Raw genomic sequence first — 25,852 nt, forward strand, 5'->3', positions numbered from 1 at the left:
GTTGGATTTCACTAAGACTTGAACATGAGGTACATACTTCGCATCACCATATGATTTACGACAACTGTTTTTCTTTTAGTGCTGATGTTGATAGTTATTCGTATATAGTGATAGTTATATATAGTTCGTATTGCCAAATATATAGTTCGTGACTTCATTGGACGCCTTGAGGTTCCCAGCCAGGCAGGGAAGTAGTTTTAGGCAGGAAAAAGTCTTCTGCTGGGAAACAGTGATGCTGTTGGCGGCAAGAAGTAAGAGGGGGGAAAGAGAGGGAGAGAAACAACACCCAATCCACACACACATCCTCATCCATCTCTGGATCCTCTCCTACAGCAGATCTGCTCCCTCCTCTGCAGCAGATCCTCATCCCCTCCTATCCAGGAGCTCCTCATCCTCCTCCTCTCCAGTAGCTCATCCTACTCCTCTTCAGTACAGCAGCAACCAGCAACAACAAGGAGCCAACACCTCTGCCTCCCCCTTCTCCCCCACCATCCTCTGCTGTGTTTCTTCCATGTTAAGTTGTTCATTGCTTGCTGTTTTCAGTAGTTCATTGCTTCCTGCTTTGCTGGTTGCTCACAGCTTTGTTCTAGCTGCTTTGCTGGTTGCTCACTGCCTCTCTTATAGTGGTTAGGCGATGCCTGGATGGTTAGAATATTACTGTGGGGTAGAGAAAGTGCACAGAGGATGGATCCTATATGGGCTCTACAACCAGCAGCAAGTGCAAGATGTGTAGTGTGTATGCCTAGTTGCCTACCAAATTCTACTTCATTCTACTGATTAGAACTATCTAAGGCGTCCGCCTTGCCTTATGCCTTACCGCTTAGGCGGTGATGCGCCCAACAAGCGCCTTCCCTCGCCTTACCGCCTTAAAAACAATGCATGACTTTACTGTACTCATTGACGTGATATTTCTAGTCATAGTTCACATAACTTGGATGGAGTTTTACGATACGAGGAATTATATGGTCCGTCGCAAAACCAATGTTTAATATATCCAACACATCAAAAAGTATTTAAACACATATATATATATAATCCAATGCAATATATAGTTATTCGTATTGCAAAATAGATAATTCTCACTTCAATCCCTAACAAAGTTGTAGTAGCCATTTATTTGCGACATATGAATATGCATCGGTCCATATTCAGTCATTTAAAACCCTCAAGGCCGCTCTAATTCCAGCCGGTATGTTTCCAGCTGCTTCATTGTTTTTGATCGTCAGCATCTGGACCAACAGGTTCTTTCTGAGCTGTATTGAATCCTATAAAAAAATGGAAAAAAAATAATTTAATAAATTGCTAGAAAATAAATTGCATGATAAACCTCGTTATAGTGTACTTACGCGAGTGGTCATCCTACCAGAATGAGCAGTACCATTATGGTGGGCCATCTCCTGTAGGACAAAGAAGGCGGAGTCTTTGCTGTTACAAAAAAGTAATTATCTTAAAACTATAACGATGTGCTTATAATGCATGTGATAAATTTAGTATATTACCGCCTGCCGTTAGAAGACTTGTCGTTCACTGACCAGTCCATGAGATTGGTATTCCAACCAGGGATCCCCATGTGCAACACATTGTTGAACTCTTGCTTCAACATTGTGACTTCCTTCCTCGTTTCAGTGCTATGAAAGTTGTATGGTCCACCATAGGCGTCGATACATGGATCAATTGGGAGAACCCTCCTACTTTCCATGTTGACTACAAGTAGACCATATGAAGAATCCACCGAAACAAATGGTAGTAGATACTACGGTGAATACACACATGTTAGTAGCTAATATAATAAGCAAAGTAAACGATAAGGATGAGTCACTTACAATGTTAGAGTTGAACACATCATATTTAGGAAACGACCGGACAACGACATTGTCAATCAGCACTTCAGTGCGTGTTTCTTGATTCGTCCAAGAGTGTCTGAGGGCCCGTGCCTGAGAATGAAACTGCAAGTCGAAAAAATGTTTGTTTCCAAGCATTCTTGTACCCGCAGTGCTCTCTACTTCAGCACTCGCAAGCTTACGAACTGCAAGATTGAAGCATTCGGAATGAAATTGTCCAAAAAGCAAAACTGTTTCCTGGAGCATCCGTAGGCTGATTTCAATCTGATACGGTCGTTCGCTTCTAATCCAAATTGTGCTGCCCAAAAAATGCAGACCAATCATTACTAACAAACATCACATAAAGTCTAACTCTTTTGTATAATAAAGAACAGTGAAAAAAGTTATATAATTAAAAACATGCTAACTCCTTTGTGATAATATGGTAGCAAATTTTTTATGTACAAAATTAACATGGCCACATGTACCATAGGTAAAAAAGTGTAGGATACAATTAACACTTATCAATAATAATTAATTAGCAATGTAGGGCCATGATAACCAAACAAATTATTCATTACATAGGATATTGCCTTTGGGTTGCTACGAGGCAATAAAAAAATGAACATGCTGTGTAGTAATTAATCAAATATAATTAATAAATGCATATTATAACCAAACAAATTTGTTTGGATATTTTATTCTTCATAAACTTCAACATTAGAACTGCGGGATTCATCCTTGGCATGTGAGCTTCTAATTAGAAGTAATCAGTTAAGGTAAAGCAACAAACCAAATTGTAGCATTCAGCAACATTATCCTAATAGTCAGTACTCCACAAGTCTAGATGTATAGCTAATGAGGCAATATATAAGTTTTACCTTTACATGACTTCACACTTAGATAATAAAATTATCACTATGCAATCAGAAGCCATGCATATTGAAAACAAATAATAGGCAGAGCAATACAACTTACTCTAGTGCCTCATCGTCTTGGACAGCAGTGATAGATTGAAAAATGTATTCAACAGCATCCGCTAGGGCATTAACGTTGGCTGCATCATCCTGAGGGGCGGACAAAGCCTCATGTGGTGCAACCTGAACACCCATTGCTCCGTGCACAGCCTCCATTGATGAGAGTGGTGAGTGATCGGAAATTGGTCAATAGATCACGTCTCTGGTGTAGAAATAGGAGCCCGTCGAAGGTTATATGAAGGGATCACGTCCTGATTGGCAGATGCATCTTGGAGACTTAAGTGCCTTCCAAATAATAAGGCAACTTCCATTTTTTATAGCCAAATAATAAGGAAACTTTTGATTCCACCTGATTTTCAACATCGGAGGCATTAAAGTCTGACAGGACATGGTAGCTCAGGCAGATGGAAGGTGCCCCATATCCTTCTATCCGTGCATGTTTCCACTATTCATTTCCTAAAATAAATCAGAAACAGATTAAACCGATGGGACCCTGATTTCTTTCCCTAATAAATCTGCCCCCTGTTTTCAACGGTGTGGCCCGGTGCCTTTCCTCTAATAAATATTTTTCCCTCCTTGATTTAAGTGTTGGGCTCCGTGGGCATTATAAACCTGCCGAGCAAGATCGCTGCCACCACAACCCTGGGCAAAGATAGGGACAGCGCTAGAGCGTCTGCGACATTATTACAGGCCCTATGGCAATGTTCAATTTAGAAGAAACTAAAATTCAAAAAAAAAATTCAATCTCCCTAGAGAGCACTCCATTTGTATGTTTTCATAGCTTGGACCAGTAGGATTTATAGAAGTATAAAAACTTACTAATGTGTCGGCCCATTGTTTTTTTAATATTTTTGAATGTTTTACACGATGATAGCGTCTCTAAAATTCGATGGTAGAGTAAGTGATAGGGGATTTTGAGCTGGATGCGGGCATTGATAGATGACACGATTTCCGCTTTGTACATCTTCAAGGCAAAGACGGTAGGTGCAGAAACAGGTAGATGAACAATGCTGCCGCCAAAGGATGTAAATATAAGGGGCACACACATGCATTTGCCTAGTTTAGGAAAAACATTAAACCCTGGCGACTCATCTCATATTGCCTCAAACCCTGTTAGCCCTGTACAGCTTCCAAAATGGGGCTCACTGCTTATTAATGGCAGACAAACGAATGATTCGTTCATGACGTTGCAACAAAACCAAACTTCAATAATACCAAAACACCATAAAATTAGGATAGTTTGACAATACAAAAACATCGTGAAATTTTAAAACGTACGTGTATAGAAGACCCCATAAAATGATTATTTAAATAATCATATCAAAAATAAATAATTATCTAATCGACCCGTAACAAAGTTGAAGTATAGGAAAATATTTTTGGCATATATGCATGCATCAGTCCATCTTCAGTTGCTTAAAACACTCAAGGCCGCTCTAATCTCTGGCGGGATGTTTGCAGCCGCTTCATGTAACATCCCAAATTTCCAATTTGGTATGTTATACATAGATCATCATTGCATATCATGTTTTATTGCATTTTGACAAATCCTCGATAAATCCTAAGCAACTCAAGGACCCTCGGAGAGAGTTGGGTATTTTCTCGAATTTTCATATTTGATTTTCATCAAATAATAAGACGAGGATTTTGGTTTTAATTATTTTCTCTCCGAAAAAATATTTCATTTTAAAATAAACGAGAGGAGAAAATATGACTTCTCCAAAACAATTGAAATACTGGAGGAAAAATGTTAAAATCATTTATTGGAATTTATTTGGATTTTATTTGCAATTTTTATTGCATTAAAAATATTGCATGTTTTCAAATATTTATTTTGATTCAAAAAAATGTTCACCCTATTCTAGATTTTCTAACTAGACGGGAAAAATTTATTTCACATTTTTCTGATTTTTATTTATTTTTCTGTGAATTATTTTCCGCGGAATTTGTTTAAAAAAAAAAACGCCCGCGCGCCGACTGGGCCAAAGGCCCAGCCGACGGCCCGCTTCGCACCTCTCCTCTTCCCGCACGGGAACGCCGCCCGAGTCCGGCCGCCGCACGCCACCCGCCGGCCGACCCCTCCCCCAAGCCACCTCGCCCCCCCTCCTTAAATACCCCCCCTCTCCTTTTTTCCTCTCACCGCCGCCGCCGGAGTAGCCCCGCCGCCGCCTGCATCTCGCCTCGCCGACGCCGCCGTTTGCCTCGCCGCCGCCGCCCCTCGTCGCCGCACCCCCCCGAGCCCCGCACCCCGCCGCCAAGCCCCGCGCCCGCCGGAGCCCCTCGCCGGAGCCCGCCCGTCGAGGTACTGCCGACGCCCGTTTCCGTCGTTGCCGGTTTTTTGTAAAAAAAAACCCTTTGTTTAAAAAAACCCTAGATCGGTTTTTTTCGGTTTTATTATTTTGCGAGCGTTCACCGAACCGTTCGTTTTAACGAACACGTTCGTCGGTTTTTTCTCTGTTAACGAATGTCCATTTTTTTAACCGTTCGTCCGTTTTTCTTTTTCGTCGGATTTTCTCGTTATTTTCTCAGATTCGATTTCTGATCGAATCTTCGATTCTGTTTAACTTCTCGCTCGTTTATCGGAATCAGGCGATTCAAGCGCCTAGAGTTTCGTCTCGAAATTCTCTTTCCGTTTAACCTACTCAAACAAGTTTTGCTACAGTAAAATTTGACCTAGATCCAGATTAGCAAACGAAGTTTCTTTCTTTCGCCGTTCGACTTTCGTTGCTTCTTTCGAGTTGATTCTTTTTGCAAACCGGAGTTCTTAAGTTGAACTTTCTGGTTGGATCTTTCATTCGAGTTTTACCTGTGCATTAGATGAGTACTGATTGTATGCTTGTTTGTTTGCGATAGAGTACCCGGAGTGTGCCGCTTGTTACTTCGACTCACTAGGTTTTGCGGATCATCAGCAAGGCAAGTAACACTTTGATCATACCCCGTTCATACCCAGTTTTATTGCATTAGATCTATTCCTCAAACAATTGCATGATTAGGATCTAATTAAATTGAGGGTACTGGGAAGTAGTTGAGGTAGTACCTATTACCTGTTTTACTTTATCAAACCCTTGGGAGTTACTTCTACGTTGCTATTATATTGCCATGCTATGCTCGTAGACGTGGATTGGGTTTGAGTGATATCCATGACAGATGTGAGATGTTTATTAATGGTTCAACTTAAGGTGGCAACTAAAACTCACATCTGGGTGGATTGAGACACCTGGAGAACCCAGTGTTGTCTGTATGTATAAGGTCCGCCACCCAGGCTCAAAGGGATCATAAGATTATTCATGCTGGAAACTTCCGTGTGCAGCCACAAGCTATTATGGGCTCTAGCATAGCTGAGTAGGTTACAGGATCTCTTGAAGAGGTGGACTAGCAGATGTAGGGGAAAGTAGGTGTACTGGTCCATCCAGAGTAAAGAGTGATTGTTTCTGAAAGACTGTGTCTCGGTCATCCGTTTCTCAAACATCATGCGGTGCGAGAATCAAGCGGAGGCGATCGAGTGTTGTGGGGAAAAGTGCGCAAACCTCTGCAGAGTGTACAAACTAATCATGGTTAGCCGTGTCCCCGGTTATGGACAACTTGAGTATCTAGTACCTGGATTATCATTTGAATCTCATCACCGTGATACTTATAATTAATTTTGTTGGGTTAATGATGATACTTAATTGGGATTGAGTTGGAGGTACCTTCCCAATGTTTCAACCACCATGATAGTTAAATAAAATTTATTCCTTTTGAAGTAGGATAAAATTGGCTTTTCGCAAAAACTGTAACCATAGAGCTTTCCACCAGCCATATATGCATATAGTATAGCATTATTGTTCAATTGCTCTCTATGTGTTACTTTGCCAGCATATTCTATGTGCTGACCCGTTTTCGGGCTGCAACGTTTCATGTTGCAGACTTTTCAGACGACGAGTAAGGTGCCTTAGGTCGTGGTCTTATACTCAGTGATGCCGCTGGAGTGATGGACTCACTTATCTTCCAAGTCTTCCGCTGTTATCGTTATTAGATGGCCTTAAGCCATGTTTATCATACTTAAACTCTTCGGAGTTATTCGATGTAATAAGTGTGTGATTGCTACTCTGTTATAAATCCTTCATTTGTACTGTGCGTGTCAGCATTACTGATCCAGGGATGACACTGGTGCACAGCAGCACAGGCCATTTGAGGTCTGGTCGCTACAAAGTTGGTATCAGAGCACACGCTGACTATAGGACACGACCACTAAGCTTAAGCCCTAGAAGGTTCTCTCTTCTCATTTCTGAGCCCTCTCCACTTTCTACTTCTTTAGGAATGGCGAATGCAAGGAGTAAGTTCATGCAACCAGATGAAGACACGCCGTTTGGTCGACACTTGAAGGAAGTCACCAAGTACTTGAACATAGGAATACCAAGCATCACCGGAACCTACAATGCCACATTACCCGAAGAGGAGAGCTGGAAGATTCAAGTTATCATTCCAGGAAGGACGTTTGTGCCAATTACGGAACCCATGAGATTGGTTTTCGAAGCACCAACTTGGAGTTTAGGGAAGAGCATGGCCGCACACATCGCCATGGGACGCATTGGAGAAGTCTACCACCAGGAGCTTAAGGATACAATTTACCAAATTTGTGGACGTCGAGACGCGCAATGGGAGATGATCAAGACCAAGAAGGATGGATCAATTGCAGCTTTCATCCAGGAGCAGAACCAACATATTCGTCGCCAGGAGAACCAGATGTGCACGGACAAGGAAGAACTGAAGAAGGCATTAACAAAGATCAAGGAACTCCAAGAAGAACTCAAGGCTACACGCGAAGATTACTTGGAGGAAATCAACGCACTAGTAGGGAAGATTGACGACCTGGAGAATAAGATTGGAGCATTCGTGGGAAATCCAGTGCCAAAAGCAGAAGTCGACGAATGCACTTGTCCAGATAACTACATCATCATCGACGACACCGACTCGGAACCAAGTGAAGACGAATGGATTGATGAAGCTGGAGCAGACATCATGGAGTCTTCAGCGGATCAGAATTTTTAGTAGACCACCATATCAGTAGTAGCTTTCCCCCATTTAATAGTATAGTTCAAGCACTTTGTAACGCTAGTTAGATCGATTGTTTTGCCTTGTTTGGATTGATTGAGTGATATTGATTGAATTTGTCTCATGAGCATATGGGTAGTGTTTTCTCTCTAGACCTCATTCTATTCTTAACTCTCGTCTCTTCTAAACCTATCAGATGCCTCCGAGACGCGACACCGGATTTGTTTTTCCGCCAGAGATCACCCAGTTGATTCAGCAACAGAATGCCCTGATGCAAGTGTTAGTTCGGAATCAAGGCAACAACAACAACAACAACCCACCGCCACCACCACCTGTTGATCACTTAGCCCGTTTCTTAAGGCTAAACCCGCCGGTGTTTTCCAGTAGCACCGAGCCGATTGTTGCAGATGATTGGCTCCGCAAAGTTGGAAGGGAGTTGACCACTGCAGGATGCACAGATGCGGAAAGAGTGCGTTTTGCCGCACATCAGCTCGATGGACCCGCAGCATCATGGTGGGAGAATTATACAGCCACGCACCCTATTGACACTGCCACATGGGACCAGTTTCAGCAAGCTTTCCGTACAGCTCATGTTTCAGCAGGAGCTATGGCTATGAAGAAGCGTGAGTTTCGTAACCTACGCCAAGGAGGACGCATCGTAGGCCAGTATGTGGAGGATTTCAGTAAGTTAGCACGTTATGCACCGGATGACGTTGCTACAGACGCTGCCAAGCAGGAGAAATTCTTGGAAGGACTGAATGATGAACTGAGTATGCAGTTGATGGTAGCAACCTTTAACAACTACCAGGAGCTGGTAGATAGAGCTCTCATGATTGAAGGGAAGCAACAACAGATTGAAAACCGTAAGAGGAAGTATGGACAAGGGAAGTACAATTCTGGAGCCCAACAGAAGCCCCGTTTTACCCCGAAGCCGGGAGGACAGTTTCAGCATACCCATGGAGGAGGTAGTTCGCACCACCATAATGGCCCCAAGAGTGGTAATGGGAATGGAGGAGGAAACGGACAGAACCGCACCAACCCATCTACCCCAACCAAGAGAGATCTAAGTCACATTACTTGTTTCAAGTGCCAGAAGGCGGGACATTATGCAACTGATTGTCCTGAAGCCCAAAATGGAAACGGCAATGGAAGCTCTGGGAAGAAGCCGAACCCGTTCAACAAAGGTCATGTGAACCACGTGAGCGTGGAGGAGGTTGAAGCTCAGCCTGATGCAGTAATAGGTAAGCTTTTGGTTAAGTCATTTACTGCAACCGTTCTTTTCGATACTGGTGCATCGCATTCATGCATATCAAGGGGATTCGTAAATAAGTTTAAGATGTCCACCCAAGTTCTCAAAAGCCCCATGTTAGTAACCTCGCCAGGAGCAGAGTACATGGCCACCCAAGGATGTTTTCAGATACCATTGGCCATTGGTAGGCATGTTTTCCCCTCAGACCTCATTGTTTTGGAATCGCAAGGTTTGGATGTGATTTTGGGAATGGATTGGCTATCGTTGTATGGAGGAAACATCGATTGTGCCAGCAAGACGATTTTGCTTACCACCCCAGAAGGAAAAAGGATCAAGTATGTATCCCGGCATATGCCGAAGAGGACTCAAGTAAATTCCTTATCAGGAGTTGTACAGGAGGAAGTACCAGTGGTGAAGGATTATCCGGATGTATTTCCAGAAGAGTTGCCAGGCATGCCACCAGATAGAGACATTGAGTTTTTGATTGAACTTTTGCCAGGCACAGGGCCAATATCTAAGAGACCATACAGGATGCCCGCAAAGGATTTGGAGGAAATTAAGAAACAGATCAAGGAGTTACTGGATAAAGGCTATATTCGCCCAAGTTCGTCACCTTGGGGATCACCAGTACTTCTAGTGGAGAAGAAAGATGGATCGCTGAGGATGGTTGTTGATTACCGAGGATTGAATGAAGTGACCATAAAAAACAAGTACCCACTGCCGATGATCAATGATTTGTTTGACCGCTTGCAAGGAGCTAAAGTATTTTCCAAGATCGATCTACGATCAGGATACCATCAGTTAAAAATTCAAGAGCAGGATATACCCAAGACGGCATTTACGACCAGATATGGATTATATGAGTATACCGTTATGTCATTTGGACTGACTAACACACCTGCCTATTTCATGAACCTGATGAACAAAGTGTTTATGGAGTTTTTGGATAAGTTCGTCGTGGTGTTCATTGATGATATTTTAATCTTTTCCAAGGATGAAGACGAGCATGAGGAGCATTTACGATTGGTACTTGAGAAGCTCAGAGAACATCAGTTATATGCCAAGTTCAGCAAATGTGAGTTTTGGTTGAAGGAAGTTGGATTCCTTGGACATGTTATTTCTGGAGAAGGAATAGCACCCTGCCAAGGTTGACACAGTGACAAGTTGGGAATCACCCGCGACAGTTGGAGAAATTCGGAGTTTTCTTGGACTTGCAGGATACTACCGGAGATTCATCGAGAATTTCTCAAGGATTGCTAAGCCCATGACTGAGCTATTGAAGAAGGACACCAAATTAAATTGGACTGAGGAATGTGAAGCTAGTTTCCAAGAGTTGAAGACACGATTGGTTACATCACCAGTGTTGATTCTGCCAGATCAACGCAAGGACTATGAAGTTTATTGCGACGCTTCTCGTCGAGGACTTGGAGCAGTGCTTATGCAGGAAGGAAGAGTTGTGTCGTATGCTTCACGACAACTTAAACACCATGAGAAGAATTATGCTACGCATGATTTGGAATTAGCAGCCGTGGTGCATGCATTGAAAACATGGAGACATTTTCTCATCGGAAACCATTGTAAGGTGTACACGGATCACAAGAGTTTGAAGTACATTTTCACGCAGAAGGAGTTAAATCTCAGACAGAGAAGATGGTTGGAGCTCATTAAAGATTATGATATGAGATTGCATTATCACCCCGGAAAGGCTAACGTAGTAGCAGACGCGTTGAGCCGCAAGAATCATGTCAACACCCTCATGACAGGAGAGTTACCTCAGGAGTTAGCCGAGGACCTTCGCGAGCTATGTTTGGAGATAGTCCCAAGAGGCTATTTAGCGACGTTGGAGATTCAGTCTACCTTGATGGAAAGGATCAGAGAAGCTCAGAAGACAGACAAGGAGATTGAAGAGATAAAGGAGAAGATGAGCAAAGGAAAAGCCAAGGGATTTCGTGAGGATGAGCACGATACCTTATGGTTCGAGGACCGTGTATATGTGCCAAACGATCCGGAGATCAGGAAGTCGATTTTGCAAGAAGCCCATGATTCACCGTACTCGATTCACCCAGGGAATACCAAGATGTATTTGGATTTGAAGAATACTTTCTGGTGGACCGGAATGAAGAAGGATATTGCAGAGTTTGTAGCAGTTTGTGATGTGTGTCAGAGAGTAAAGGCAGAGCATCAGAAGCCAGCAGGATTGCTACAGCCATTGCCGATACCCGAATGGAAGTGGGATAAAATAGGCATGGATTTTATCACAGGATTACCCAGGACTCGTTCAGGCTATGACTCGATATGGGTTGTAGTCGACCGTTTGACGAAAGTGGCTCATTTCATTCCAGTGAAGACCACTTACACCAGTACTAAGTTGGCAAAGATATACATGACCAGGATAGTATGTTTGCATGGAGTTCCGAGGACCATTGTATCAGACAGAGGAACCCAATTTACCTCGAAGTTTTGGAAGCAGTTACATGAAACATTGGGAACCAGGCTAGAATTCAGTACAGCTTTTCACCCGCAGACAGATGGACAGACCGAGAGAGTCAACCAGATATTGGAGGACATGTTGAGAGCATGTGCACTAGATTATGGATCTAGTTGGGACGACAATTTGCCATATGCGGAGTTTTCGTATAACAACAGTTACCAAACCAGTTTGAAGATGGCCCCTTTCGAAGCTTTGTACGGAAGGAGGTGTAGAACACCGTTGTTGTGGGACGAAGTTGGAGACCGTCAGTTGTTTGGACCAGATTTGATTAAGGAGTCTGAACAGAAAGTGAGGTTGATTCGCGATAGGCTCAAGGTAGCCCGGTCCAGACAGAAGAGTTATGCTGATTCTAAACGAAAGGAGACAGTTCACGAAGTCGGAGACAAAGTGTATCTTCGAGTATCACCCCTTCGAGGAGTGAAGCGCTTTGGAGTTAAGGAAAAGTTAGCGCCCCGTTTTATCGGACCATACAGAGTTGTGGATCGTATGGGAGAAGTTGCATACAAGTTGGAATTGCCCGAAGGATTGTCTGGAGTACATGATGTATTTCACGTTTCGCAGTTGAAGAAGTGCCATGCAGAGATGGCTGAGATACCACTGAGAGATACTGTGCCACTGAAAGCGATACAGTTGGAAAGTGATTTGACCTATGAGGAGAAACCAGTTAAGATTCTCGAGTATGCCAGCCGAGTTACCCGCAGCAAGGTTATCAAGTTTTGCAAAGTTCAGTGGAGCCACCACACAGAAGATGAAGCCACCTGGGAGCGAGAGGAAGATCTACGGAAAGACCACTCCCACCTGTTTTCTAGCCAACCCGAATCTCGAGGGCGAGATTCATCTTAAGGGGGGTAGGTTTGTAACATCCCAAATTTCCAATTTGGTATGTTATACATAGATCATCATTGCATATCATGTTTTATTGCATTTTGACAAATCCTCGATAAATCCTAAGCAACTCAAGGACCCTCGGAGAGAGTTGGGGATTTTCTCGAATTTTCATATTTGATTTTCATCAAATAATAAGACGAGGATTTTGGTTTTAATTATTTTCTCTCCGGAAAAATATTTCATTTTAAAATAAACGAGAGGAGAAAATATGACTTCTCAAAAACAATTGAAATACTGGAGGAAAAATGTTAAAATCATTTATTGGAATTTATTTGGATTTTATTTGCAATTTTTATTGCATTAAAAATATTGCATGTTTTCAAAATATTTATTTTGATTCAAAAAAATGTTCACCCTATTCTAGATTTTCTAACAAGACGAGGAAAATTTATTTCACATTTTTCTGATTTTTATTTATTTTTCTGTGAATTATTTTCCGCGGAACTTATTTAAAAAAAACGCCCGCGCGCCGACTGGGCCAAAGGCCCAGCCGACGGCCCGCTTCGCGCCTCTCCTCTTCCCGCACGGGAACGCCGCCCGAGTCCGGCCGCCGCACGCCACCCGCCGGCTGACCCCTCCCCCAAGCCACCTCGCCCCCCTCCTTAAATACCCCCCTCTCCTTTTTTCCTCTCACCGCCGCCGCCGGAGTAGCCCCGCCGCCGCCTGCATCTCGCCTCGCCGCCGCCGCCGTTTGCCTCGCCGCCGCCGCCGCCGGGAGCCGCCGGAGCCGCCGGCCCTCGTCGCCGCACCCCCCCGAGCCCCGCACCCCGCCGCCAAGCCCCACGCCCGCCGGAGCCCGCCCGTCGAGGTACTGCCGACGCCCGTTTCCGTCGTTGCCGGTTTTCTGTAAAAAAACCCTTTGTTTAAAAAAAACCCTAGATCGGTTTTTTTCGGTTTTATTATTTTGCGAGCGTTCACCGAACCGTTCGTTTTAACGAACACGTTCGTCGGTTTTTTCTCTGTTAACGAACGTCCGTTTTTTTAACCGTTCGTCCGTTTTTCTTTTTCGTCGGATTTTCTCGTTATTTTCTCAGATTCGATTTCTGATCGAATCTTCGATTCTGTTTAACTTCTTGCTCGTTTATCGGAATCAGGCGATTCAAGCGCCTAGAGTTTCATCTCGAAATTCTCTTTCCGTTTAACCTACTCAAACAAGTTTTTGCTACAGTAAAATTTGACCTAGATCCAGATTAGCAAACGAAGTTTCTTTCTTTCGCCGTTCGACTTTCGTTGCTTCTTTCGAGTTGATTCTTTTTGCAAACCGGAGTTCTTAAGTTGAACTTTCTGCTTGGATCTTTCATTCGAGTTTTACCTGTGCATTAGATGAGTACTGATTGTATGCTTGTTTGTTTGCGATAGAGTACCCGGAGTGTGCCGCTTGTTACTTCGACTCGCTAGGTTTTGCGGATCATCAGCAAGGCAAGTAACACTTTGATCATACCCCGTTCATACCCAGTTTTATTGCATTAGATCTATTCCTCAAACAATTGCATGATTAGGATCTAATTAAATTGAGGGTACTGGGAAGTAGTTGAGGTAGTACCTATTACCTGTTTTACTTTATCAAACCCTTGGGAGTTACTTCTACATTGCTATTATATTGCCATGCTATGCTCGTAGACGTGGATTGGGTTTGAGTGATATCCATGACAGATGTGAGATGTTTATTAATGGTTCAACTTAAGGTGGCAACTAAAACTCACATCTAGGTGGATTGAGACACCTGGAGAACCCAGTGTTGTCTGTATGTATAAGGTCCGCCACCCAGGCTCAAAGGGATCATAAGATTATTCATGCTGGAAACTTCCGTGTGCAGCCACAAGCTATTATGGGCTCTAGCATAGCTGAGTAGGTTACAAGATCTCTTGAAGAGGTGGACTAGCAGATGTAGGGGAAAGTAGGTGTACCGGTCCATCCAGAGTAAAGAGTGATTGTTTCTGAAAGACTGTGTCTCGGTCATCCGTTTCTCAAACATCATGCAGTGCGAGAATCAAGCGGAGGCGATCGAGTCTTGTGGGGAAAAGTGCGCAAACCTCTGCAGAGTGTACAAACTAATCATGGTTAGCCGTGTCCCCGGTTATGGACAACTTGAGTATCTAGTACCTGGATTATCATTTGAATCTCATCACCGTGATACTTATAATTAATTTTGTTGGGTTAATGATGATACTTAATTGGGATTGAGTTGGAGGTACCTTCTCAATGTTTCAACCACCATGATAGTTAAATAAAATTTATTCCTTTTGAAGTAGGATAAAATTGGCTTTTCGCAAAAACTGTAACCATAGAGCTTTCCACCAGCCATATATGCATATAGTATAGCATTATTGTTCAATTGCTCTCTATGTGTTACTTTGCCAGCATATTCTATGTGCTGACCTGTTTTCGGGCTGCAACGTTTCATGTTGCAGACTTTTCAGACGACGAGTAAGGTGCCTTAGGTCGTGGTCTTATACTCAGTGATGCTGCTGGAGTGATGGACTCACTTATCTTCCAAGTCTTCCGCTGTTATCGTTATTAGATGGCCTTAAGCCATGTTTATCATACTTAAACTCTTCGGAGTTATTCGATGTAATAAGTGTGTGATTGCTACTCTATTATAAATCCTTCGTTTGTACTGTGCGTGTCAGCATTACTGATCCAGGGATGATACTGGTGCACAGCAGCACAGGCCATTTGAGGTCTGGTCGCTACACTTCATTGTCTTTGACCATTAGCATCTGGACCGTAACTTGGTGTCTGAGCTGTATTGGATCCTAGGAAAGGTGGAACAACACAATCAATTAATAAATTGTTTGGATAATAATTAGCACACATCAACTCATCATATATGTACTTACGCTAGTGTTCATCCAGCCCATGCCACGCAAACGATCAATTTGGTGGGCCATCTCCTATAGGACAAATAAGCCAGAGTGTTTGCTGCGACACGAAAAATAAATATTAAATATTATAACAGTCTGCATCTTATGTATGCGATCAATTTAGTAGATTACCTACGACCAGCAGAGTACATGGTATCCTCGTCCCAATCCTTGATATGGGTATTCCAACCAGGGATCCTTGTCTGCAACACATTGTTGAGTTCTTCCTTCAGCAATGAGATTTCCTTCCTCATCAATATGTTATGAGTGCTATCTTCAGGATCAAACGTGTTGAAGGATGGATCCATCACGACAACCCTCCTCCTCAGGCGGTTGACTACAAGTAACCCGTACGAGGAATCCGAAAGTTTCAACGGTAGTAGATACTGCAGCATCACGACACATGTCAAATGCTATTATAATAAGTATAACTAACTTTAAGAACAAGCGTCTCTTACAATTATAGAGTTGAACACATCATATTTAGGAAGAGGCTGGACCACATCATAGTTAACCAGCGTCGTGATGCGCTCTCCTTGCGTCATCCAGGAGTACCTCAGGGACTGTGACTGAGTATGAAACTGCAAGTCGAAATAATGTTTGCTTCCAACCCAGTTGGTGCCTGCGGTCCTCTCTACTTCAGCACTCGCAAGCTTACGAACAACAAGGTTGAAGCATTCGGGATGAAGTTTCAAATGAAAAAAAGGGTGCCCTGGATCATTCGGAGGCTGATTTCGATCGCGTACGGCCGGACGCTTCTTATCCATATTGAGCTGCAAAATAAAATGCACAACAACATATAGCAAAAGACATCAATGGTCCTCTTCTAGTTTAACATCATTTATACTAACCTATAAACAGAAGTCATGGTTAGATTGCATGACATTGCACGAGGTCAGATTGTCCTCACGTAGATGTATCTACACGTATGAAATCTAAAACCTGAATTCATGGCCTTTGCATGACATTGTTCATGTACAAGGATTCAACTAAAAAACGTATACATGTACCTATGAATGTTTTAGGATTGCCAGTCTAGCTATCCTAGTTTGCTCTGTACTAGAGTATATAACACAAGAATGTATAATAAAACAACTTACTTTAATGTTTCTTGGTCTCGAACGCCCATGATAAAGTGAAATATGTATTGGAGTGCATCTTCCACGGCATGCATTGCTGGGGGCAGAAGATCCATGGGCGCAGGCACATCCTCCTGGGGCCCGGGAACATCCTCCTGGGGTGCGGGCGCACCCTCTTGGGGTGCGTGCGCAGCGTTCCCAATGATCGCCTCCATGGGATAGAAAATTCATTCTTGATCGGAAATTGCTGATGGGATATATGTGAACTTGGGTGGGTGGTGAAATAGGACGCAGATGGAGTTTATCATTTTGTTACCGTGACATCTAATTGTTTGGAGAGTTAATATTGCCTTCCAAAAGATAAACGTCGTTTAATTAAAGACGTTATTAATTTCCTTGTAGCAATTATTTCCAATTGTGTTAGGATCAGATCTTGCTCCCAATATTAGATAATATCTTCCCAATCCAATTATATTCAGCCATCAAACCGTTTATTCGCTACATATATATAATCCATAGGCAACTGACAGTGCGTTTCAGCGGGGTATATATATATTTTCAGTGGTTCAACAACTATATCACATAATATAACCTATACCATGTGGAAGAGTCTATAGCTTTACCCTTAATTCAATTATGCAACTAATGCCCACTGCTTTTACATGCATTGTTCTATATTCCGGTAGTTGGTATATCTCCCTGGATTTATAAAATACGTTTTTGCTGAAGCACATTTAGATGTGCTTTTAGTAGTATTGCACATCTAAAGAACATGTCTTTGATTGTGCATGAAGATTGCTGTGGGTAGCTTTTTTCTTTTATTTTATGTTTGAGTGTCTCATATCAATGTGGAATAACTATGACACATCTAGTTATGCCCTAGACATACACATAGGACGCCTTCTTGAAAGAAATATCATGATTTATCAATAAAAAACAACAGTAGTAGAATACATTATTCATATTGCCAAAAGGATAATTATCAATTCGACCCCTTACAAAACTGTAGTAGCCATTTATTTGCGACATTTGAATATGCAGCAGTACATAGCCAGTCGTCCTAAACCCTCAAGGCCGCTCTAGTTTCAGCTGGGATACTTCTAGCGTCTATTGTACCTAGCTTGAACAAAACCATTGACGTACGCACGTGTTTCATCAAGTGTCGTGAGGCTGGCTTCATGGATATCTACGTTAAAAAATAGTGTTATATAATAGTGACATAGTATCAAAGACAAAAAACATTGACAATTTTTTTAAAATAGAACGCAGCCCCTACCTTGTACATGATGATGATCATCATTAATGTTAGGAGAGAAGAAGAATGTGCTCTCCCTCATGGTTTGCAAGCATCGCTGCCTCCGATTTACCTGTACGTAAGTAACAACAATCTTCTCGAACAGATTGTCAGTGCATTGCAAATGGCAGAAGTGACGACCAACGTGTTCTTCACGTACACGTAAGAAAATTATCTGCCGTCTACAAACAAATATAAATGTGAGTCTATCATTGCAGCAATAAAATTATAAAAAGAAGCATATGAAAATTTCAAATTATAAATGGCGCTTACTAAAAGTTCATGAGGCCAATCACAAGGGTAGGGACACGGCGTTTATATATTGAATCCCACTTATATTCTATCTGACCAACGTAGGCAAGGATAGCAACCACATCTGCAAATTTGAAATCACAATGAGACTCTGAGTTGTACGGAGTAATATGCATTCACAAATATAAAGATGATGCGCCAGTGATTGTTCTGTCCCGTAGCTCGAATATTTCTCCAAACTGTGGGAAGCACGGTGGACAAATTGTCGACGTTATCTGCTGTGCCGACATCCGAACCTCGGTCGTAGCACTTAGTGTGGTGACAAAGTCCATGGCTAGGTACCAGAAATGTCCATCAGGCATTTCTGTGGGGTTGAACCCGACGCGATTAAAATCATAGGTACTACCGGTTTGTAGCATGCTGTTGAAACGGATTGCCTGGCTGTTGTACGCAATCGCTTCCATCTTTGTTCCCTAATATATTTTTATGAATCATAACAACAATGAGCAAAAAAATGCTTATAAAAATGTATTTTGAAAATGCGGGATATAAAGTAGATGATTAATGCCTTACATGACGATCTAGTAGTATGCACTGAAGGTACAAGTTTCCCATGCCATTCTCTTTGATGTGAGCCTTCCACATGACCCTAGCTTCAATATTCCAGCAATTCTGATATATGTGCTCCATTTGGGCACGATGAAAATTCAAGTTCCTGTAAGTAGAATAAAACAAAAGGATGAGGTAAAATTATTTTGCAAGGGGAGCATAAAATTAAACAGACAAGGAGCATAACATTATAGTGGCCCAACACTAATCATGTCAAATTTATACATATTATTATGTTTTTCTTATTTATTTTCTTCTTGCCATCAGAACTATTGCATATGGGATAAAAATGGTGTTGAAAACATGCAGTCCCCAATGAATATAAGAAACGGCCCCAATGAGATTACAGCCAGACCTTGAATCTCGTACCTTCAAAAACTGTATAAATTGATGCTAATCAATTAGTAATATACTCAGGTGATTGTGTTAGTGATTGGTACATGTGGTTTATACACGATAAAAAAACGATTATGTATTTCAGACTCACTTTCCATCTGGTTTTAACTAATATACAAGATGAACAAGCCAACAATAGATGTTTTGATCGCCAAGCCTATTATTATGTTCTAGTGTATGCCATGTGTTCCATCTTTTAAGATAAAAGACCAAGTGGCAAAACAATGGTGATTATTTCAAGAAAATAACACATTATCTAGTGATGGCAAATAGACGTACAAAAAGATTCTTCTATCTTGCCTGTTCAACGGAGGGGTGATGAGTTGACTGCTGACAGGAACTGGCGGCGACGCCATCACCCTCTTAGAGGCGACCGATCTGTATGAGATTACCATAGTCGTCGTGGAGGAAATGACTTTTCCACTATAGAATGATGATGGAGACAAATATGGTGCAGCAGGCCTTTTTTATATAAGCATAGTGGGCTAAGGGGAAACGAAATAGTGATGAAAATTTGTTTTTGGCAGGCTAGGCCTGCGCGGGTGACATATCTATATTCAGATATTTAATATTCGGCAACCCCTTAAAATTGTTTATTAATCAAGGAAACAGACATCTCAAAATCGGTGCATGATCAACCGAATTGATTCACATTATGATCACTTGCCTATGAAAACGGATCTGATTTATCACTTGCCTATGAAAAAAAGACTTTCTTCTTTATGGATATTTGTTAACCTTTCTGATATTCACATTAATTTATTTACTTTTTCCCTTTTATTATGTTATTTTCCATTACCTTGATGATATCTTTAATCATGTTATAGGTAATTGCCCGTGCGTAGCTACGGGACAATAGACAATTTTAGTATTTTCACATAAATCATGTCTAACACATAATTTTACGATCCTCATGTATATCAAAAAATATAATTTGAGTACAAATCATTCAGTCCAACACAGCTTTGCAAAAGATCATATTGTTTATTCTTTTTCATCACAACAATCTGTATAACACACATACGTACAAATGAGATACAATAGTAGAGCACCTAAGGTAATAGTAGTAGAAGTACACGCTCCCATAGCTAGCAAACAATATGATCTTTGTCTATCTACGCGTATGCATTAGCAGCAACGGATTTAGACACATGCCCCTCTCTGTTTATGCATTAGCAGAAGCAACACATCAGCGGTATCATTCGGTCAGAAAAAATAATCGCTCATCTATCTCTCTCTCAACGCGTGAGGCCTGGCTGCTGCTGCCCAAGGTGGATGAGAAGGATCGTAGTGGATTTTACGAGGAGATCAAAGGCGTGGCGGCACCAGAACCCAGGTGGACGGCAGCGAGAGACCCTAGTATGCATCAGGAATACAAAGAGAGATGGGAGAGATCGTGTGCATGCCTGCATGGAGGACTTCCGGCTGAGAATTAGGGTGACAAATTAGAGCGTCATTTGATGCTGTTTTTTTAGACACGATATCATCGTGTAGAATTAGGGTGACAAATTAGAGCGTAATTAAGGTGATAAATAAGATATAAGGGAAAATAAAATTGTCATTGAGCATATTTAGCAGACACGTAACATGGATAAATCAACTGAAAATCAAACTTTATTATTTTCCAACTCCGAACGGTTACACGCGATGAAAAATCGTAACAATCTAACATCTCAACACTATTGTAGACCTCCTCATGCCTGGTCGTTTGAAGGTGGTGGTGGCTTCTTGTCGCATGCTTGGATATGCTTCTCGACCACCTTCGTCAACCGATTTATGTGATCAATCAAAACCTGCACCAACATGCTAGTATGCTTTTGTGCTTGCAGAATCTCATAGTTGTTGCTACCCCAAACGTCTTTCCTCACTGCATTTGACCCCGTGTCACGCTGGATATCCCAGCCTGAGGGGACATGTGCATGAGGGATGTGATGCACCTCACGACGTCGGATTAGGTTATCAAAGTGGTTTGACGAAAGAGTGGATGGGAATTGAACAGGCAGGGTATGATCATGCATCTTTAGTTTCTTACACTTAGGTGCCGATCCCTCACCAACATTCACATCTTGCTGCGGTTCTTCCTCATCTTGTTCCAGTTGACCAAGATCATCAGGGTGGAGCTCCCTAGTTTCTTCCTGATCTTGATGGTTATCATCAGCCCCATCGATGCTGTTGGATGACGACATGTCAAAGTAAGCTGGAGTGGCAAGGGTGTTAGAGCGGTCTGGTTTGGGTTTCGGTGATTCAAGGGTGTAGCATTTTATAGATGTTTATAAGGAAACAATAATTATTAAATCGGAAAATGAATCAACTCAGTTGATCACAATCACAAAATATTTAATGGAATCAAAGTTGTGATTCGGCGTTATCAACTTATTAATATATTTACAAGGAAAAACACTGAACATGCCATTATATAAACACCAGATATGATCACCTGCCGTAATATATACTAAGTATGCCGATAATATATTATTTGTTTCCGGATATTATATCTGGATTTTGGATTCTTTTATTTTGGATATATATTAATAAGTCTGCATATATTAAAATTAAGTTATTTCCAATTTCGGTTTGAGGTTATGTTTTAAACATGCCATTAAAATATAACCTACATGCTAAATAGTAGGACAAAAATTCAATATTCAACTAATGGCATCGACTTTGGAAGGCCCGTGCGTTGCTACTTCGCATTCAAAAGTTTCCATATGGATCATTTTGTGCAATAAATTATATTTTATTTATTGCTAAAATATGGATGTTATTTCTCTTGCCTGTTAGACAATATAACTAATGTTGAGGGTCATAACATGGCACCTATATTTGCTTATTTGAGGATCTTCCATCATTTCCCTAATCAGTACTCCATATGTAAAAAAATTGATCATGGTCATGCCGTGTCAAACGATGTAGGCATAAGCACAGCACATAGGGCATGGTTCTATCAGCTGTCTGCTCCGTATAGGATGTCAGAAATCACTGCCGAACCATATGAATAAAGTTTTCAGCTAAATGCATTTCAGCTGACTCCTGTTACAGACACACTTTTGGGCACTATGGCCACTACCACATGGCAACCCTGTCACAAACGCCTAGGTCACAAAGGGGAAGCTGTATAAATCTCCGTGGCTGAGGCCTGAGAAAGTCCTCCAAGCTTATCTTTTAGGAGTTATCTATCATAATTTTGCTAGGGTTCGTTTATTTAGCATGGACTTGGAGCTATATATAATGAGTGTAGAATGTGATAGGAAAATATCCATAAGTAATACAGATACTTGATCTAGATAATTAGCTAAGAGCCTTACTCGCCATGCTAGTTGCTACGGACGTACCCAAAAGAATAATCTGGTGCATGCTCTCATCAGAAGGTAAAAAGAGAAACATAGTATTACATGGCATCTAGAGAAGGATACACATTTTGATGCACATTTAAACATTTGATACCTGCACAGCCAATCGTCTTGGCTGGGTGCAACCTATAAGTCGACCACCCTCAGCCCAACCAGCCTCCTTAAGATACTGGTTCAAAAAAAAATGAAATTAGAAATGAAAAATCATATCCTCCAGACGCTGACAGCCTCCTGACGCTGCTTTCCTTCTAAGTCGAATCCTTGTTGACCCGCTACGGCACCACAACACAGGATGCCCGATATCAGCCGAACACAAGTTCTCATGGACCAGAAATCCATGAAACAATGCTTGCTCGCTGAACCAATCCTCGCCAGGTCCTAGATTAATGCATCCTTGTACAATTTTTAAGGTTAGAACTCTTTCAGATCCGCAGTAAATTCATGAAGGTAAATGAACCCATGCAAGAAAAAACTATGTAACTTGAATAGAACTGTTAAATAACTTTTTTCCAAAGATTGCACACTTCAACGATCAGACATGTGCATTGTCACATTCTCCAGAGACGCGCGGGCAATTAAACTTATTTGCAAGTACGCACACTAGCATTTTATTATTTATTAGAAGTACATATGCAAAAGATATCTTCAAAAGCTACACAAACTTCCCTTCTGCGTGTGTTGGTCTTATAATTCAGACCAATCAGAATCTTATAGTTATGAACTATCAGAATAATACAGGGATAATAAGGAGCCAATAAACTTACATTCAAGCATACTATCAAAATACCAAAATAATAACAACGGGTATGCTCACTTGCCATAAAACAAAAGTTTCATCGCATGTTCCAGGTATTTATCAGGCCAATCATTATATAACAGCGATGATGGTGCCAATATGACGGCTGATTATTGAAATGCAGTTAATAGCTCAACTAAATGGAGTATACTTCCAACTATCAAAATACCAAATAAAAAGATATATGTAAAAGAACGAATTACAACATATCTTGACCATCGCAAGAGTAAATGCTCTCTCATTACAGAACCTGCCGGTCCATTAAGACCGGACTTCAGCCTGTAAGGACTTCCTTGTAGACGATGTTCTTCATCGAGGTCAGTAAGGACACGGTCGGTCTTTTTCGCTTCTTTGGATTGTCCTTTTGCTTGTTGGCCTTCTCCTTCGGCTTCTCCTTCTGAATGAGTATCTTTATGTTTCTCTTCGCGGTGGCTCAAGACAAAGCAACATAGAGCTGACCATGAGAGAACACGGGATTGGGTAGGTAGACACCAACAATCGGGATGGTCTGCCCTTGAGCCTTGTTAATGGTCATAGCAAAGCTAAGCCTTATAGGAAATTGCTTCCTCTTAAACTTGAACAGAAACATGTCGTTTTTAGATGGGCAGAGAGGTAATCGAGGAAGGAAGACCCTCCTGCCAGCGTGTTGTCCAATCACGATTTCTGCATCAATGGTGTTCCTCTCAAAACCTCTAACAACAAGCCTAGTGCCGTTACACAGTCCATTAGCTGGATCAATGTTCCTTAGAAGTATGACAGGGCAGTTCAGCTTTAGCTTGAGTGCATGCGGAGGAAGACCGTTAGGAGTCAATCCATTCAGAAACTCCTGAGCGTAGTAGCCATATGGGTCGTCCTCCGCACTGTCGAAGCTATGGTAGATTACTTCATCTCCATGAAAACGCTCTATCATGCGGATGTTTATCTTGTCGACATTGTCGTTTGTCGTGGAAAGGATTGCTCGAGATGTCATGTAATTCGAATCAGACATGTTGTCATCTAGACTCGGAAACACGTGGTCAATAAGCTTCTCCAGGTCGTCAACCTCGCCTGTAGATGGCAGACAAATGTCTTCAGGGAGTAGAATGTTGCCTTGATCGTCGACATCCTCAGTGCCATTGCCGACCCTTAGCAAGTAATCGGCAAACCACGTGTCATTATGAGCCCTCATGTTGGTGATGAGCCGAAGCTGCCGCATACCCTTCCATAGATGAGAACTTCGGAGGGTTGCATCAATTATCTGGCCCCGCGACCCCCTTCTGACGACCGGAAGCACCTGCCTAAAGTCCCCGCCAAAAACAACAGTCTTTCCTCCAAAGGGTCGGTCGCGTATTCCCATGATGTCGCGCATGCTATTGTCCAATGCCTCGACCGCTTGTCGCTTCGTCATGCTGGCCTCGTCCCATATTATCAATGAGGCCATCCTTAGCAGCTTGGCGGTCCCACTCTGCTTGGTGAAGCAGCACGAGGCGCCATCATCGCAACTCAATGGGATCTTGAACCTCGAGTGGGCAGTCCTGCCGCCAGGCATGATAGAAGCGGCGACGCCCGACGTCGCGGTAGCGATACCAATCTTGCCCTCGCTCCTCACCTTGGCAAGCATCACCCTGTATAGGAAGGTCTTCCCTGTACCTCCAGGGCCATCAACAAAGAATACACCCCCGTCACCGCGTTCAACAGCCCCTAGTATCTCGTCGTATGCGGCCCTCTGCTCCAAGTTCAGGGAAGATGCCAATTTAGTGTCATCCACGTCAAACTCCACGGTTGATTCCTCGATGGCCTCTCTTGCCTCGCCCTCGGTTGGGTCAAATGCATCATCTATGCTTGGAAGAGCGAAATCAACAATGTCTTTACCCATGGACTGCAACATACCCCTAATGTCAAGCAACACCATCTGCTCCACCTCGTCAGGGGACGTGCGTGATCGACGATAGTCATCTGACATAGGCTCAAAGTGCCGATCCCATAAACCACGCACGTCGCCTGGCTCGCAGTGCACCAAGATGGTTGCGAAGAGCCTCCTAAGAGAACATGGCATTTCCCACTGCTCAGCCTCATTAAGACAGTCGTTGAGCATGTTGTCTGCCTCGATGAGGCCCAACCTTTCAGCAGCCTCTCTAAAGCTCCCACATAGCACGCCGTCTACGGTGAGCAAGTCGTCGAAGGATGTTTTGCCCGTAACATGGTTTAGCAACACACGCAGCTAGTATCGCTCCCCCTCGGCAGGATTGGCAGACACGATGCGACCTATTTGAAAACGCTCGACCCGCGGCTTCCAAAACTTCGTTTTCTTCTGCCACGTGAAGCTTCTGGGAAAATCCTTGTACAATATATGCCTAGCCCGAGGGTGTTCCTGGTTAGCCTTGAAATACTCCGTTAACATGGATTTTGAAGCATTTTCGGAGGCGACAACATTCTTCAAGTCAGCCTGCGCATTGAATGCAACCCTGTGCATATTCGGGAGATGAAGAGGCAACTGCAAGACAGGCGGGTAATTGGCGCAAAGTGGGAAGCCAAATATCCTCCACATAGCCTCCGGAGGGGTGACCCATCTGGCGTCAACGTATCTCTTGATCTCATCAATGTTACCATCGGCGTCGGGCTGGTCGATGCTGAAAGAAGCCTTATCATGACCCTTGTAAATGTACTTATAAAGATATTTGACGGCCTTTATGCTAGAGCAGACCTCAACGTTGATGTGGCAATTGAACATCCGCAGAAGGTATGGGTTATAAGGCACAACCCATCTGTTGTCC

The 25,852-nt window shown here is 42.5% G+C and overlaps 1 protein-coding gene across 1 annotated transcript; it reads right to left on the bottom strand.

The window, feature by feature from the left end:
* Positions 1-23,532: 23,532 nt before the first annotated feature.
* LOC109748367 (uncharacterized) lies at positions 23,533-25,173 on the bottom strand. Its single transcript, XM_020307400.3, has one exon. The coding sequence runs from the start codon at positions 25,171-25,173 to the stop codon at positions 23,533-23,535; it is 1,641 nt and encodes a 546-aa protein (XP_020162989.3).
* Between the last annotated feature and the right edge of the window lie 679 nt (positions 25,174-25,852).

Source organism: Aegilops tauschii, chromosome 5, assembly GCF_002575655.3.
Source record: "Aegilops tauschii subsp. strangulata cultivar AL8/78 chromosome 5, Aet v6.0, whole genome shotgun sequence".
Taxonomy (NCBI): domain Eukaryota; kingdom Viridiplantae; phylum Streptophyta; class Magnoliopsida; order Poales; family Poaceae; genus Aegilops; species Aegilops tauschii.